Consider the following 18,510-nt stretch of genomic DNA (forward strand, 5'->3'; position numbering starts at 1 on the left):
TTTTTTTTTTTTTTTTTTTATTATTAACTATTAGGATCAGTACTTATTTGAATAAATCCCATTTATGAATCCTGTTTGTGTTTAGAAATAAATTAGATTTTTTTTTATTAAAATAATTAAAACAACTAACAAACTGACCCCAGTTTTAATACTATAAGATAGAATAAAATGTGTTAACTATTCTTTAATTGTGAATTATTTTTCAGTGGATGAGCTTTTTAAAGAGGCTAATGTCGGACCTGATGGACTTATTTATTATGAGAAGTTCACCAGAATGGTCACACTTCCTACAATTGACTACTAAAAAAGAAGAAAGGGTTGGACCCTTACCCTAAATAATGCAAATATTTACTAGCACGAATGAAATATTTTTGTTCTGTGTATACATTGTATATAAAATAACAATTGATTAAATGCTACAATAAAGAACTCATATTTGGATATACAGCTTGACTCAAGTATTCACCACTAGATGGCAATCATGAAGTAATCTGAATTGATAAACACTTTGTCATGATATACAGAATGTTAAAGACGTTTGACGATTGTTAAACAGTGAATGAAATTGAAGCTGTTTGTTGTACACATTCAATCTATTTTTAATCTAGTTACAAAATACAAAACAGAAACCTATGAGACTTACTCCATCCTTTCCCCAATCCAGAGCTTTCATGAACTCTTCTTCAGTGAAGGACAACAGCTTGGCTGCTTCAAAATGCAGCTTTTAAAATAAAGCCATAAATATAAAATGCTTTGAAAAAAAAAGTGCAGTTAGTGATTTAACTGTAACTGGAAATGACAGATTCAAGTAATTGTGAAGAAACTGATGTCTTACCTTCTGTCGTTTTAAAATATCTATTAGCTTAAGTTGCTTTTTAAAACCTGCAATGAGCTCAGCCTTCTGCTGTTCCAGTTTTCTGTTCTCAGCTTGTACGTTTTCAAACTTTTGTTGCTCCTGACTGGTTGAATCCTTAGGTAGGGTACACAAACAGAAAAGAAAAGTGACATGAAAAAAAACGCTCTGGAGTAAGATGTGGTGCAAAATGTTTTGTTGCACATAAAACTTCACTTGTTTTATCTGAGGTGACGTTACCTTACTGCTCTGTTTGAGTTTGGGTACTGGCTGCCTGCTTGTGGGTCCTCTTCATGCTTTCCAACTCCTAGAGTGTAGACACACGCATTTATATATACCTTAATAAAACATATCATGAACATTGTCTTTTCTGATGCAGATGGCCCAATTAAATATTTATTGTTTGTCAAAAAAGTTGGATCTTTAAAGGAGCTTTTAAACCTAAACCTACCCAAACATGAGATATTTTTAATAAGTCTAAAGTGAGATGACAGTGAATTGTTTTTTTTTATCTGACTCTACTGTTGTTCTCTATCCTTATTCAGTTTCCATGTCTCTATCATAAGGGGAAGGGGAAGTTCCAAAGATATCTCTCCCAGAAGTCCAAGTGCAGTGTGCTCTGGTCTCTGAGCAGCTGTGGCGTAGTCTCACTTTACACACAGAGGACTAGTCAGGTTAAAGGGCCCATGCCAAGGATTCCATGGCTCTGGATCCTGGCACAGCTCTAATTAACAGGAATTATGGCATTTATACTATACATCTCCTATAGGAAATGAGTTGAGGTTTAAAATAAATGATCAAAAATTGTCAAAGAAACAGTAACACTTGTTCTGTCATAAGGTCACTTTTTTCAGTTATTAACTTTGAATAATATTTTGCCAACAATTCATGTACCTTTTGCAGTGCTGCCACTTGCTGTTGCAGTCCTTCACATTTCAGGAAAAGCTCTTTGCTTCTCAACTTGAGTCTGTTGGACATTTGTAGTCCTCTGCAATCTTGTTCTTTCCTCCTCCAAGTGCTTCAGTTTGCTGTGAGAGATTTTGAGTAAGAGTAACTTAACTGATTGAATAGATTAACTAACCTTGAACACATCTCAAACTTACCTTCTTGTTGCATTCATATACAAGTCTGGTCAATTCTTCCTGCATTACTCGAAGTTTAGACTTCAAAAATCTGACTTGAGCTTCTGTGAATATGAAATTAATGTATAAGCAATAATGCAAATAGTATAACACCGCAGCAGATTCAATACTTGAACGTATTTGTCCTTTTTAACCCATCTCATCTCCAGCACTGGGCATGATGTAATCCTGCAAGTGTGACTAACTCTGATTGTCTTAGCAAGTGAGAAATCCCCAAAGTCTTCAGGAATAGCAACATCATCAACCACAGTCTGTGGTGCTTTTCTAAAATCGGAAGAAGCTGCTGATGCTACCCAAACATCTTTGACAGATAAAGGCCCAGATTCATCCAGATTTTATTTTTATGTTTTAAGTTTGAGTAAAAGTTTTGAGAGTACACTTACTGGGGATTCTTTCGATTTCCTGATCCTGGCTGGTTTGGCTTTGAAGATTTTGCAGAGTAGCTCTTGTTTCTCATGATCTACATAACAGAAATATGTTGCTGTAACTAAAGGGGTTTAATCCACATTTGCAATGATTCATATGATATTTGTTTGAGTTGTACCATTGTAGAGGGCGGCCGTCAGCGGGCAAACAGGTGAAACACTGGGCCTATTATCTAAAGTATCCAGATTGAAATGTGTTACCCATTCTCAATGGGAAAGTGCCCAAGCAACATTGCTAAAAAAAAAAAAAAGTTGGCCCGTGTATCATCACCTTTTGTGTTTGTGGCAACATCACACATATTGCATTCAATACATTACTATAGCTATATGTTAAAAGATACAGATTAAAAGCACAGCCTGTATTCTTTCAAATCTTTCTTAAAAGAATCTCACGTGTTGTTTTTCATGTTTTTCTAGTCTTACCATAACGTTCTCTGTTGTTTTTGTAGTTTCTACATGTTTAGTTTTTTTATTACGAATTCCATAGTTTACTATATAATTTATTTTTAAAAAACAATATAACCATAACGATGAGAACCATGGTTTTACTTGTTGTGACCACCATCTTACTAACACTAGTCAGTTAAACTATGCAAGAACTATAGTACATTTCATTAGTGAAAAGGATAATTTAACAGAATAGCTTTAATAGCTTCTTTCTCTTTAAATGTTCAGTTCTAATTCATTTTAATTAAAGTAAAATGTTAATTCAATAAGAGCCTGATTAAAGATAAATATCAGTGTCTTATATAAATTAGGTGTTAACATACAAATGTTAAAGTCCTTAAAGGGATAGTTCACCCAAAAAATAAAATTGTCATCATTTACTCGCCATCGTGCCATTCCGAACCTGTATGAATTTCTTTATTCTGTGGAACATAAAAGAAGATAATTTGAGAAATTCAGAAATATTTTGTCTATATAATAAGAGTAACCTAAATGGTTTGGTAAGATTCTACAAAATATCTTCTTTTGTGTTCCACAGAAGAAAGTATGTCATACAGGTTTGGAATGACATGAGGGTGAGGAAATGATGACAGCATTTAATAGCAATACATTTTCTGCATTCTAGCTCAAAATCAGTGCTTTACTGTCAAGTGCATTTCTATGTGACAAAAATGCATTATAAGTTTGTTGCATTTGCCGTTAATTTAATAATATATATTATTATTTCTTTATTCATTTCTTTACTCCAATTTAAAGCCCTATAACCCAGCAAAACATTTACACAACTCGAGGGCTGGATAAGCTGGATTTGTCCAACCCCAGTCCAGCCCTGTACACCATGTATTCAAATCATGTAGTGTATGAAATATATAAGGTTATTTTGTCATTCATAAAAGGAGTCTGATAGCCTCTACCCCTTCGAGGGCATGAAGTGTCCAACATTACACAGCTCAGTTATTTAAGTGCATCATCCGGGTATTTAAAAGTGCTCTTTTTCCTTTTGGAATTTTCAGTGCTCTATTTACTACAAAACGTCACAGAATAGTGCATAAGCAGGCGATTTGGGACGCACCTAGTGTCTACCTTCCCTCCTTCCATTTTCATCGGAGGTATTTCATTTGAAGTCAAATAATTTGAGGACATTTCATGTCAAGTCAAGTCAAGTCACCTTTATTTATATAGCGCTTTTAACAATACAGATTGTGACAAAGCAACTGAACAGCATTAATTAGGAAAATAGTGTGTCAATAATGCAAAGTGACAATAGTAAACACTCATTTTTCAGTTAAAGTCAGTTCATCGTTGAATTCAGTGATGCCATCATCCAGCTCAGTTCAGTTTAAATAGTCTCTGTCCAATCATTTGCAATCAAGTCAACGATATTGCTGGAAATGAAGTGTCCCAAACTAAGCAAGCCAGAGGCGACAGCGGCAAGGAACCAAAACTCCATCGGTGACAGAATGGAGAAAAAACCTTGGGAGAAACCAGGCTCAGTCGGGGGGCCAGTTCTCCTCTGACCAGACGAACCAGCAGTTCAATTCCAGGCTGCAGCAAAGTCACATTGTGCAGAGGACTCACCTGGTTCCTGTGGTCTTGTCCCGGTGGTCGTCTGAGACAAGGTCTTTACAGGGGATCTGTATCTGGGGCTTCATGTCATATGCAGTTCAGTAAGGCGATTTTATGCATACACACTTGATTCTTTTAATTCCTGATTTTTTCAAATAAAAATGCAATCGTAATTAATGTACGTGAAAAATAAATCAAAGATAAAATCAGTATGATGTGTATTTCAGACCATTAGTTATTTTATTTATATATTAACTGCAAAATATGTCAAGGGAATTCCAACACAACACAACTCCCAAAATGAACTAAAAGTGCCTGATAAAAAAAAGACAACTGAATATGGTTGGAATCTTGCAAAGCAATAAGAGGGATATTATTCATTCTTACGGACAGGCAGTTATGCTTCAGACCAGTGATTGATCATTATACTCATGAACTACAAGAACTCGCTGCAGCTCCCTCGTGTGGGTTTCCGCTGGTGGCGCAGTGCGCATGCGCGGTCCCAGCAGCATCAGCTTCCCCAGTGGTCGCCAGTCAGCAAGTAGGTAAGCACTAGGCAGCGTCTGACTCTGAAGCAGCAGCAGCTCGAAGTGTTTCCCTGCTCCTGATGCACACGCAGGGCTAGTGACCTCAACTGCAAACCATGAATTACCAACGTGACCTATCAGAGCCGAATCCGGTTTGTCCGTGAAGTCAACAGGCGGTGATCGTGATGTACTATTTACGGAGGAAAGCTGCATTCTCCAGGTTCAGGTTAAGGCCTACTTGTTAGATCCCCATCCTCGTCTCAACGGAGTCGCATCGTGATGGCTGAAGACCAGCAGCAGTCTGGCCCTGGAGTAGGACCTTTACCTTCCGCGGTTCAAGGACTGCACGGGGCTGAGGCGAATGCGTTGCAGCTAAAAATAAAGAACTCGATTTGGTAAGCGCTGTTCGAGAGATATTGCTCAGCAAGTGAGTGCTGCTGGATATGTGTGGGTTAATGGAATTGAAGGTTTTCCATCCTAAATAGCTCTATTCTAGATTATCCCTCGTTTCCACTTGACAGTGAGTCATGTTGACTAGAATAAGTGAACTCTCTCCATTAATTCAACCGTTTCTTTCCTTATTATAATAACGATAAATAAACTTGTCCGAGTTGTTTGTTTGTTTTGGACACCGACATTTTGGGCTGAGTAGAATATTCATGTTACAATCTGAAGTGGGTTACTCGTCCTGACTGCCGTGAACACGTGTAGTCGTTATTTACAGGCAAAGAGCTGCTTTTGTCTTCTTTATGAAAGTGAAGTGTCCCACGCTTTCAACAGATACTGTGGGCGCATTTAAACGGCCAGCGTGCGTGTGCTAAGGCATGCTTTCCTCAGACACCACCGCATCCCAAAGATGCTGCTCTTCTTCATTAAGTTCCTTTAGGTTGTTTTGCTATTTTCCAAAAATGTGCATTAATTGACTGGGGGAGCGCTTAGTACTGCTATTTAAGATGAAGACGTCGTGAAACATGCAGCCATTGATCATAATGTTTACAGCGTAGCAGCGCTTACGTTAAACATGCATTTGTATTATTAAGTAAATATTGTGTCGACAATCTATAGCTTCTGTGTGCTTAGTCACTCAACCCAGTCTTGACATGGGTCAGTAGTTTTACCTGGAATTGATCATTGTTGGTGCACATTGCTTGTAGCAGCGAAAATAAAAACGCTGACACGATATATTGCAGCCTCCATCCCCCTCCACCAGCACCCTTGTTTTTGCATGTTGAGACGTGCATCTGCAGCAGCTGCTATACTGTACTTCCAGTATGGGACGTAGATTTGTTTAGGTTCACGTGTATTTACAGTGTGTATATTTATACACCCACACACACACGCACACATACATGCATACATATATGGCAGCATTTATTATTGGTGTTTCTGCTGAGAATTTTGTAATTAAGGCCCACCGGGTGTTTTCAACATACATATGACATTTGTTTTCAAAACTACAGTTTCACAGGCCTCCCAAGGTCATGGAAAAGAAAAAAAGAGAAAATATCAGTGAAAATGAAAATGTGATTTCCAGAGATACATTTCAATAGCGAATATAGTTTTTTTTTTCTTGTTGTGCTCAGCTCTGTAATATTTTACCAGCTACAAAGTATGTGTCTGTAATTTTAAGTCCTTATCCAGTTCTTATAAAAGATCATGGAAAGTAATTTGTAAAAAGGTGTGGGAACCTTGTATGCATATTCCTTCACTCCGTTGTTTATTGAAATATCCATTAATCAGTTCATACAGCTAATTAGTGAAGCGATGAAACCCTGTTGACATTATGACCTTAAATGTCATTTCTTGGGAAGCTTTACGTAGACTGGTTTAGGAGGACAAATAACAATTAATCCAATCATTAAGTAACAGTGTTACTGAATGCAGTTTTGTGTGGATATAGTTGCGCTTGGTGGGCTAGACTGTACAGTGGTACTATTGGAATAGATTCTTGTATACAGAATTGATAGTTATTTTCCTCTCACGCACACACACAAAATATGTTACAATATCAGTTTAATTTCCATTACCTGGCCTTTATATTGGAACAAATCAAGAAGTTTTTTGATTACTCGTTTCTCTCTTTAGGATGGCATTTTAGCAGTAAAATAATTCATTGACTGTGGTCTGTACAACAGATTTGATAATTACCAGTTTTCTTTTGTAATCACAACATTAGAATACCATTTTTTTCAAACATGTTTTGATTGTTATTATTGAGTTATTAAGGATTATAATTATATAAGAATTAATTCACTTCCAGAATAAAAATTTCCTGATACTTTACTCACCCCCATGGCATCCAAGATGTTCATGTTTTTCTTTCTTAAGTCGAAAAGAAATTACAGTTTTTGAGGAAAACATTCCAGGATTTTTCTCCATATAATGGACTTCAGTGGGACCCAAGGGGTTGAAGGTCCAAATTGCAGTTCCAGTGCAGCTTCAAAGGGCTCTACACGATCCCATCCGAGGAATAAGGGTCTTATCTAGCGAAACGATTGGGCATTTTCTAAAAAAACCACAAATGCTCATCTTGCATTCGCTCTGCAATGCGTGTCCGCAAATTCACACATGACGTAATCACGTTGGAAAGGTCACGCGCAGTAGCTCTTCTTCTGTGTACTCTGGTTCAGAAAGATAAGGTAGGGCGAAAAATCGCATTTTCTCCTCCAACTTCAAAATCATCCGATATCTTTGTTTTACCTTTTTTTTTTTGTAAAGGGCGTTTGACTTTCTTTGCAAGTTTGCTTTGTAATCACTGGGTCGGTACTTCCGCCTACGTCATGCATAGGGTTGTAACGATATACCGGTATGACGGTTTATCACGGTTTGAACATGCACGGTCGGTTATCATACCGTAAACATTTGCATATCTACGGTTTAAAAAAAATTTTTAATGAAAAAAAAATCTCACCTGCGCACATGCAACTTATTTCCACTCAGCTGCTTCACTCTGCATTCACTTGGCTGCTTAACATTGCTTCAGACCAGTGATTGATCATTATACTCATGAACTACAAGAACTCGCTGCAGCTCCCTCGTGTGGGTTTCCGCTGGTGGCGCAGTGCGCATGCGCGGTCCCAGCAGCATCAGCTTCCCCAGTGGTCGCCAGTCAGCAAGTAGGTAAGCACTAGGCAGCGTCTGACTCTGAAGCAGCAGCAGCTCGAAGTGTTTCCCTGCTCCTGATGCACACGCAGGGCTAGTGACCTCAACTGCAAACCATGAATTACCAACGTGACCTATCAGAGCCGAATCCGGTTTGTCCGTGAAGTCAACAGGCGGTGATCGTGATGTACTATTTACGGAGGAAAGCTGCATTCTCCAGGTTCAGGTTAAGGCCTACTTGTTAGATCCCCATCCTCGTCTCAACGGAGTCGCATCGTGATGGCTGAAGACCAGCAGCAGTCTGGCCCTGGAGTAGGACCTTTACCTTCCGCCGTTCAAGGACTGCACGGGGCTGAGGCGAATGCGTTGCAGCTAAAAATAAAGAACTCGATTTGGTAAGCGCTGTTCGAGAGATATTGCTCAGCAAGTGAGTGCTGCTGGATATGTGTGGGTTAATGGAATTGAAGGTTTTCCATCCTAAATAGCTCTATTCTAGATTATCCCTCGTTTCCACTTGACAGTGAGTCATGTTGACTAGAATAAGTGAACTCTCTCCATTAATTCAACCGTTTCTTTCCTTATTATAATAACGATAAATAAACTTGTCCGAGTTGTTTGTTTGTTTTGGACACCGACATTTTGGGCTGAGTAGAATATTCATGTTACAATCTGAAGTGGGTTACTCGTCCTGACTGCCGTGAACACGTGTAGTCGTTATTTACAGGCAAAGAGCTGCTTTTGTCTTCTTTATGAAAGTGAAGTGTCCCACGCTTTCAACAGATACTGTGGGCGCATTTAAACGGCCAGCGTGCGTGTGCTAAGGCATGCTTTCCTCAGACACCACCGCATCCCAAAGATGCTGCTCTTCTTCATTAAGTTCCTTTAGGTTGTTTTGCTATTTTCCAAAAATGTGCATTAATTGACTGGGGGAGCGCTTAGTACTGCTATTTAAGATGAAGACGTCGTGAAACATGCAGCCATTGATCATAATGTTTACAGCGTAGCAGCGCTTACGTTAAACATGCATTTGTATTATTAAGTAAATATTGTGTCGACAATCTATAGCTTCTGTGTGCTTAGTCACTCAACCCAGTCTTGACATGGGTCAGTAGTTTTACCTGGAATTGATCATTGTTGGTGCACATTGCTTGTAGCAGCGAAAATAAAAACGCTGACACGATATATTGCAGCCTCCATCCCCCTCCACCAGCACCCTTGTTTTTGCATGTTGAGACGTGCATCTGCAGCAGCTGCTATACTGTACTTCCAGTATGGGACGTAGATTTGTTTAGGTTCACGTGTATTTACAGTGTGTATATTTATACACCCACACACACACGCACACATACACGCACACATATATGGCAGCATTTATTTTTGGTGTTTCTGCTGAGAATTTTGTAATTAAGGCCCACCGGGTGTTTTCAACATACATATGACATTTGTTTTCAAAACTACAGTTTCACAGGCCTCCCAAGGTCATGGAAAAGAAAAAAAGAGAAAATATCAGTGAAAATGAAAATGTGATTTCCAGAGATACATTTCAATAGCGAATATAGTTTTTTTTTTCTTGTTGTGCTCAGCTCTGTAATATTTTACCAGCTACAAAGTATGTGTCTGTAATTTTAAGTCCTTATCCAGTTCTTATAAAAGATCATGGAAAGTAATTTGTAAAAAGGTGTGGGAACCTTGTATGCATATTCCTTCACTCCGTTGTTTATTGAAATATCCATTAATCAGTTCATACAGCTAATTAGTGAAGCGATGAAACCCTGTTGACATTATGACCTTAAATGTCATTTCTTGGGAAGCTTTACGTAGACTGGTTTAGGAGGACAAATAACAATTAATCCAATCATTAAGTAACAGTGTTACTGAATGCAGTTTTGTGTGGATATAGTTGCGCTTGGTGGGCTAGACTGTACAGTGGTACTATTGGAATAGATTCTTGTATACAGAATTGATAGTTATTTTCCTCTCACGCACACACACAAAATATGTTACAATATCAGTTTAATTTCCATTACCTGGCCTTTATATTGGAACAAATCAAGAAGTTTTTTGATTACTCGTTTCTCTCTTTAGGATGGCATTTTAGCAGTAAAATAATTCATTGACTGTGGTCTGTACAACAGATTTGATAATTACCAGTTTTCTTTTGTAATCACAACATTAGAATACCATTTTTTTCAAACATGTTTTGATTGTTATTATTGAGTTTTATAATTATATAATTATATAAGAATTAATTCACTTCCAGAATAAAAATTTCCTGATACTTTACTCACCCCCATGGCATTTCATGTTTTCATGTTTTTCTTTCTTAAGTCGAAAAGAAATTACAGTTTTTGAGGAAAACATTCCAGGATTTTTCTCCATATAATGGACTTCAGTGGGACCCAAGGGGTTGAAGGTCCAAATTGCAGTTCCAGTGCAGCTTCAAAGGGCTCTACACGATCCCATCCGAGGAATAAGGGTCTTATCTAGCGAAACGATTGGGCATTTTCTAAAAAAACCACAAATGCTCATCTTGCATTCGCTCTGCAATGCGTGTCCGCAAATTCACACATGACGTAATCACGTTGGAAAGGTCACGCGCAGTAGCTCTTCTTCTGTGTACTCTGGTTCAGAAAGATAAGGTAGGGCGAAAAATCGCATTTTCTCCTCCAACTTCAAAATCATCCGATATCTTTGTTTTACCTTTTTTTTTTTGTAAAGGGCGTTTGACTTTCTTTGCAAGTTTGCTTTGTAATCACTGGGTCGGTACTTCCGCCTACGTCATGCATAGGGTTGTAACGATATACCGGTATGACGGTTTATCACGGTTTGAACATGCACGGTCGGTTATCATACCGTAAACATTTGCATATCTACGGTTTAAAAAAAATTTTTAATGAAAAAAAAATCTCACCTGCGCACATGCAACTTATTTCCACTCAGCTGCTTCACTCTGCATTCACTTGGCTGCTTAACATTACACGCACGTGCAGTGAAGAAAATGCCAGAAACGGAGATAATATCTAATCTCCATCCCCGCCGAAAAAAAAGTTAATATCTGCAGTATGGGAATACTTCGGATATTTAAAAAAAACGTAGGGTTGTCTTTGAGGATGGATCCAATTTGCAATAAATGTGGCTGCAAAAGCAGGCTATACATCCAACATCTTTGCTCATATTCGCGGACACCATCCCTCCGTGCAGATAAAGGTATGTCACATTAATAACAAGTTATAAGTTAAGGCCGTATGATTTCCGTGCAGCAGACGGAATCCCGGTGCAGTCGTGAACATGGAATTTACAGTATAACGAGGATGTCACGTAAAACACGCAATCGGATGGATGGATAAGTCAAAAGTAGTGTCTGTGAATATTAAAGCGCAAAGAGACTGTTAGATGAATAATCTGCTTGTTTCTGCATGTCTCTGAGTGGCGCCGTTTAATCTACTACATACTGAAGTACGCATACATAAATGGTGTTTTCAGCTTCTGAGATACTGTACATAAACATGAACATTAGCAGAGCTGCTCTGAGAGAAAACGTAAATAAACATTTCCTAGTTTTATTTGAGAAAAACCATTGTCAAATACACTCTGAAACTCAAAGGTCTGCTACAACCCATCAAAATAAAAGTTCGATTTAATTTGAAATTATGACAGAAATATATTAGCATTGTACAATGTACTTCAAAGTTATAACAATAATAATATTCTTTATAATAAAATAATGTATTTAAACATTGTTTTCAAGGAATATCATGTTTGTCCATGTTTTAACTTTGCCAAAAATAAAAGTTGTACATTTTCAGTTAAAAACATTAGTTAAAATGTTAAAGTGTGATCTAGATATACATAAGGTGTACAGCTTTATTTTTATATTGTTTATTTATTTATTTATTTTTTCAGAAGGGAGACTTCAATACTTTCATTAAAATGGTTTCAGGTTTGTTGTAATAAAGGATTTGTTCACTCAAATAACTTGTTCTTTTAAGAGTCATTGTTACTGATAAGAATGATTGTTTAATATATACCGTGATAACCGTGATAACCGTGATATTTTCTGAGACGATTATCATACCGTGAAAATCTCATACCGTTACAACCCTAGTCACGCATGACCTCTCCAACGTGACCTTTTCCAACATCATTTGGAGTTGAATTCCGCTGTTCATTTTAGCTCTAAGGACTATTGAATGGATTGACCAGTTGAGCAGTGAGTGGACTGTCTCAGCCTGTACTACTTGCCCTTCACTCTGAGCAGAGCTCTAAAGGTTAGGCCTGTCGATGTGATAGCTGATACCCCGATCTGCATTTGGCATGCTGGTTGGCATATGGTGCCATATCTGTGGAAAAGAACCAGGTATTTGGCACTGGAACTGGCAAACCTTGTGGAAAAGAGATTGTGATTTGCCAGTAGTAAAGTTTGTAATTTATACATTGATTATGGATGCATAAATACTGCTTACTGAAGCAATAATTACTGAAATGAAGTAGGTAGCAGACAAATCACTAGAACCTCACCTGGCAAGGAAAAATAATTAACTTTTGCCAACAGTCCAGCAGAGGGGGTTGTTTAGAATGAGCTGAAATTTTAGTGCAATATTGTGATTTAGCTCTTTGAGCTTATTTTAGAGTTTACAGGCTTTAAATTCATAGTGCCACACTAAGTTGAGTTTGGACGGGGTGAATTTGGTCCCTCATTTTTACATGGCTGTTCATGTGTATGTACATGCACATCAGTGTGTGTGAATCTTTGTTCATCTACATATGAAGGGAAATTGGATGGAATTGGGAGGAGGGGAAGAGATCCAAACACAATGGTGGTAATCACCTTCAAAGAGAAATGAAAATGAGCCAAAGCACCACTGGCAAAAAGCCCAGTTGTTTTTACCAAGCTGCAGTCTCTGAGAACGGCTCACAACTGCTGTGATGCTATTAGATGATTCTGTTTTGGTCTAGCCTACATCTAGGCCAATGCTCAGACAATGGAAGGATCTATGTCTGTGGTTTTACTGCATAAACATTCTATTAGGTCTGCAAAATACTCTCAGGCCCAATGAAGGTTACAGTTTTCCTGTTTGAGAAGATATTCAGGCGAGCAATCATAGCATGTATCATCGCATTTCCTCTTTCTTTCTGTCTTTCTTTGGTTTACTTAGAAGGTGTTAGGTTTGTTCGCGACACAGTGACCTCTCACCTTCCACCCCCACCTCTCTCTGTCTCTCCCTCTCCCTCTCTCTGTCTCTCAGGCGGTTGTTTATGTTTCTGTTATGATCGGAGCACATGCGGCCAGCTGGAGGAGGGGATCTTAGGGGGAGGGGCAGTGACCGACAGGATAAAAGTCTGTGGCTTAAATCAGGCCACTGTTTACAGTGTTGACAATTGCATTTACAATGATCTATCATTCAGTGGCACTTACATCCAATTAATCGTGATGAGCACCACCTTTTCATAAGGCCCTATGAAGTCTGTTTTATTTTTTTTAACCAAATTGCATTTTATTTTTTCCCAAATATTAACATTTTTTTGATTTGCTACAAATTTATCATTAAAAACTGTAGTAATCAATTGAATTCATAAAACTTTTAACAATTTAATCAATCTTTTACAATGTAATCAAATGAAAATACAACAGTTTTCAAATAATACAACCCTTTACAACAAAACATAGATTTATTTTTTTTTGTTAAATAAATCATTAGGGCTGCCCCCTAATAGTCGACGAGAAGTGGCTTGGTCGACCAAAATTGTATTAGTCGCAGAAAAAAAAAATCCACAGGAAGTGGTGAGGTCACGCAGTCCGTGACAGACAGATCGTTAACGGCTGGATTTTGTGGTAATACAGTACATCCAAACGCTCACCTATCATTCATCAACCTCAAATGGCTTATCATCTGAAATATGATGTAAGTAGTAGCAACTTTACATGGCCGCTTAATCTAATGTTAACCTAGAGAAATGTGCGCTGTTCAAGTGTCTACTGAAATGTCTACTTTCAAATAAAACCATTCAAATCTGAAAAAAAAATTTTTTTCTCAAATAATTAAATCCGTATGAAACTTGAATGCAGGTGCATCCACTACTGTGGAGATGACGAGCCGAAAACACTAATAACTCAAATTTGTATACATTTTACAAAACACAATAAATTATTCAAATATTAATGCAGTTTACTCTTACTGTTTTTCCCTGACACATTCATCATCATTACTTCTGCCGGTGTGCCGTGGCAAGCTTAATGGGTGCGCTTGAGCGCTTATTAGGCTATGTAGGCAATTGTCTCTGAAGGAAATAATGCATTATTTATCAGCTTTAAGATATCGGCCAAATTTTCTTATCAGGCCGATACCGATAACAGAAAAAATGAGCATTTATCGGCCGATACCGATATGGTAGCCGATATATCGTGCATCCCTACTATATACAGTCTGTGTGTTTCAGCAGCTAATTAATACCAAACTGCACACCATTGTCAAATACATTTTTGATAAAATGTCAGTACAGACATCTTAAAGGGTTAGTTCACCCAAAGATTAAAATTAGCCCACAAATTACTCGCCCTCAAGTCATCCTAGTGTAGGAAACTTTTTCCTCGTCGAAGCAGAAAACAGGAGACGTTGGGATATCTTTCATACAGAAGTCACTCTTTATTGAGGACTCGCTGTGCGTCGCTGCAGTCATCCAAGTCTGACTATAGCTCAGCACAGTAGAGTTTATATACATTTTAAGGGGGCGGGATTCATTCAGTAGAAGTGGCGACAATCTAAACAAAGCATGCAAATGCAATACAGGAATCAGCCCGTTACCGGAATTTCTCCAGCCCTGATCTCATCAGCATAACAGTGTCATTTAAATGTATAGGTGCTAATCCAATCAGCATAACTACTCAAAGACTGGGGCAGAGGCACCAAGAGCCATTACAAACAAAAGGTGACTTTCTCAGTAATTTGGTTAATTTGACTAACAATAAGAGAAACCGGAACAGACAGGAACCTCTTGCTACACTTTAAGATAATCATTTGTCTGATGTAATTTACCTTAAATGCTAAATACAATGTACTTCACCTTAGTTTTTCATGTGATGCTATGTCAGAACATAGGATCAGCATATTTTAAACAGATTCTTAAATTTGTAATCCCACACTAGGTGTATATGACTTTCTTCTTTCAGACGAATCCAAAAATTGTCTTTGATCTTTCAAGCTGTTTAATGCCACTCAGCGGGTGTTGCATGCATCAGTCCAAAAGAAGTTAAATAAAAAGCACCCATCCATAAAAAAAGTGTCTCTCACTGCTCTGGGGGTGAACAAAGGCCTCCTGTAGCGAATCGATGCATATTTGTAAGAAAAATATCCATATTTAAAACGTAATAATCACTTTAATGTAGCTTGCGCCAACAGCTGTACATGGAAGCAGCTCCGGGCGGATGACGGTCTCACACGGCTCCGGGGGGTGAACAAAGGCCTCCTGTAGCGAATCGATGCATATTTGTAAGAAAAATATCCATATTTAAAACGTAATAATCACTTTAATGTAGCTTGCGCCAACAGCTGTACATGGAAGCAGCTCCGGGCGGATGACGTATGAGTTCAGCGTTGCGCATGTGCCGCTCAGAAGTGATGAACGCGGAAGCGGAGCGGAGAGATCAAAACAAAACACCGGTCACTAATTACAAGTACAAAACGAGGATTTGTAAAGAAGAATGTCAGAGGATTTTGATATAAGCCAAGAGGAGACTGGTTTTCCTTTGCTAAAGTAAGGAAACTTTGCTTCCTTTGCTCCTGTTAACAAACGTTGGTTTTCACGAGACTCACCGGCACATGCGCAACGCTGACCTCATACGTCATCCGCCCGGAGCTGCTTCTGTGTAGGACTGTTGGCGCAAGCTACATTAAAGTGATTATTACGTTTTGAATATGGACATTTTTCTTACAAAAATGCATCGATTCACTACACGAGGCCTTTGTTCACCCCCTGGAGCCGTGTGAGACACTTTAAAAAAAAAACATTTTTTTTAATGGATGGGCGCTTTTTATTTAACTTCTTTTGGACTGATGCATGCAACACCCGCTGAGTGGCATTAAACAGCTTGAAAGATCAAAGACAATTTTTAATATAACTCCGACTGGATTCGTCTGAAAGAAGAAAGTCATATACACCTATAGGATGACTTGAGGGTGAGTAATTTGTGGGCTAATTTTCATTTTTGGGTGAACTAACCCTTTAACTCCTTCCCCGCCATTGACGAGTTATCTCGTCTTTTACAAGAAAACCCTTCCCCACCAAAGACGAGTTTTTACGGCTTTTCGTGTTTTCACTGTTATACACTCGGGGGCGTTATTACGCATCATCTGAATGAGTACAAAACCTCCCGAACAAAAACACACGTGAACAGGACGGAGAAACTAGCGATCTCTTATGTAAACCGATGCATATGAAAAATAATGCGATCATCAGCAATAGACAGCATATAAATGAAAACTGCATAATGTTACAGAGTAAAATGTTGATCCAGGAAATGGTATATGTCTGTACAAGCTTTGGAGGTATCGATGGAAGCGATTTACTGGATTTATGCTTTGATAACCGTACTGAATATTATCCAGACGTAGTTTTTGATAAAAATTTTAGTTTCTCACCTTTTTGCTCAAAATAATGCATATTTTATGAAACCTATCTATATTCAGTGTTGATTTAAAAAAAAAAATGCTTTAGGCTAGAATAATTAAACTGATTTTTTTTGTTTAAAAGTAGAGGCTCTGATATTTATTTTGGTGTATTGCATATTAAAATATTCATACAGCAGAATATACTGGAGGCCATCAAATTTGAGTGAAAATCATAAAAATCGCTGGCGGGGAAAGAGTTAAGTTTACTGCAACTGACTGACATGCTGCTAAAGAGCATTGTTGATTCTTCAGTTTAAAGCAGCTTTTTCCTTTACTTATTTAAACATTTTCAGAGAAAGTAGTTTATTATGAGGGTGTATAATTGTTGATCAGTGACATGTAGCCTTCAGTTAAAATTTGATTTTGATTTTTCAAATGTAAGCGCCTTTTGTGTTGTTTTTAAAATATTATATTATTACTGTTGCTTGTAACATTTTTAAATGTTTTATTATTAGTAGTATTATTATTAATAATAATATTATACAACAAATAAAAATTGTTTTTGTGACGTACCCATGTAAAAAAATGTAAAGTACCTTTTATTACATTTATTATTTTACGCTATATTTGTATATTTAACAGGTAGTCTTGTGAACAACCAGTCAGTAATTACACTGATTTGTTGTTCAAAGTGCCCTGTTGTATTTGTGCCAGTTAACCTTTGGTTTTGGCTCTCAGTCTTTTTCTATAGCCACTGTGTGGCCTGATGGGATATTTTTTATGGTAATTAAGGAGAAAAAGGTTGGAATAATTTGAAAGTGTGTGTGTGTGCGCGTATTGTGAGGTTTCTTTTGTTAAAACTCGCCCTTAATTCAGATTGACTTGTGACTAGGGATGCACCGATACTGGTATCGGTATCGGGCCGATACTGAGCTCTTGTACTCGTACTCGTACTCATTAAAATGCCCCGATACCAAACGCCGATACCACACAGCATGTGATACGTGCCATATTCAGACAAAGAAACACCGACAACAGACAGCAGAATGGAGTTATTAGAGATTAAGGATGTCTACGAAGTAAATGTATGCAATGAATATAATGTTAAACATTCAGTATTAACTCCTGTGATGTGCGCAAGCTGATGAGCAAAGCATGCTGAGTGGATTGTACGCGTGGCGGCGCAGATGTGCGAGCTTGTCGAGTGAGTATGCCTTTTTCACAGACATCACTGGAAAGCTTGTAGTTCGATCGGATGGGTTAAAAACAAGTAAGTAAAACAATGCACAAGTTACTTAACGGTAGGGAGAGAGAGAGAGCGATCGCACTTCTGTTGTGTGATCTTTGCTGTTCAATCACTGAGCACACGCATCATTTGGATTAAAACTAAATCGTAAAAATAAGACCATTTATAGGGGTATTCACTATAAACAGAATTTATTTTCAACCTTAGTCATACACGACTTTCTGGCGAAAGTGAATCTAGCAGCCTGTGTGAAATGTGCTAGGCTGTAGCCTACTAGTACTTGTCCCTCTCATTCTGCACCAGTACAAATATGTGCACGCTTTGCGCGTTTTGCTTGTTTGAGTGTTTGTGCATTATATGAGTGGCTTTGTAATATAAATCGCAGCACGTTTCAGATGGAAAAAAAACGCGACTTCTATTTCTGAAAATATCACAGTTAGGAGATTTATAAGGAGTGGTTCCCTGCATTATTACAGCAAAGCATGTGATTACAGTACTAAGCCGCTGCAATGGAGCAGCTCTAATGCTATTAAATTAAAGATGATGTACCATAGAGCAAAAAATTAACAGTGAAAGTAACAAAAACTTGTAAAATA

At 37.9% G+C, this 18,510-nt stretch overlaps 2 protein-coding genes and 1 pseudogene across 3 annotated transcripts in view; 2 read left to right on the top strand and 1 right to left on the bottom strand.

Moving 5' to 3' along the window:
• LOC107553107 (calmodulin-like protein 4) overlaps window positions 1-424 on the top strand; it is a 2,575-nt gene extending 2,151 nt beyond the window's left edge. Inside the window, exon 5 of the mRNA XM_016235232.1 lies at window positions 207-424. Within this exon, the coding sequence (XP_016090718.1) occupies window positions 207-304 (98 nt within the window). The 3' untranslated portion in view covers window positions 305-424. The remainder of the gene's footprint in view (window positions 1-206) is intronic.
• Window positions 425-468: 44 nt separating this feature from the next.
• Window positions 469-1,973, bottom strand: LOC107553063 (testis-expressed sequence 9 protein-like; annotated as a pseudogene).
• A 2,808-nt stretch (window positions 1,974-4,781) lies between these two features.
• LOC107553094 (DNA-binding protein RFX7-like) overlaps window positions 4,782-18,510 on the top strand; it is a 33,131-nt gene continuing 19,402 nt past the window's right edge. Inside the window, exon 1 of one of the 2 annotated variants that reach the window (XM_016235206.1) lies at window positions 4,782-5,355. In XM_016235206.1, the coding sequence (XP_016090692.1) occupies window positions 5,240-5,355 (116 nt within the window). In that variant the 5' untranslated portion in view covers window positions 4,782-5,239. Of the gene's footprint in view, window positions 5,356-8,003; window positions 8,458-18,510 lie in introns of those variants that run through there. The other variant, XM_016235205.1, reaches the window with a different exon arrangement.

Source organism: Sinocyclocheilus grahami, unplaced genomic scaffold (genome assembly GCF_001515645.1).
Source record: "Sinocyclocheilus grahami isolate Dianchi unplaced genomic scaffold, SAMN03320097.WGS_v1.1 scaffold464.1, whole genome shotgun sequence".
Taxonomy (NCBI): Eukaryota; Metazoa; Chordata; class Actinopteri; order Cypriniformes; family Cyprinidae; genus Sinocyclocheilus; species Sinocyclocheilus grahami.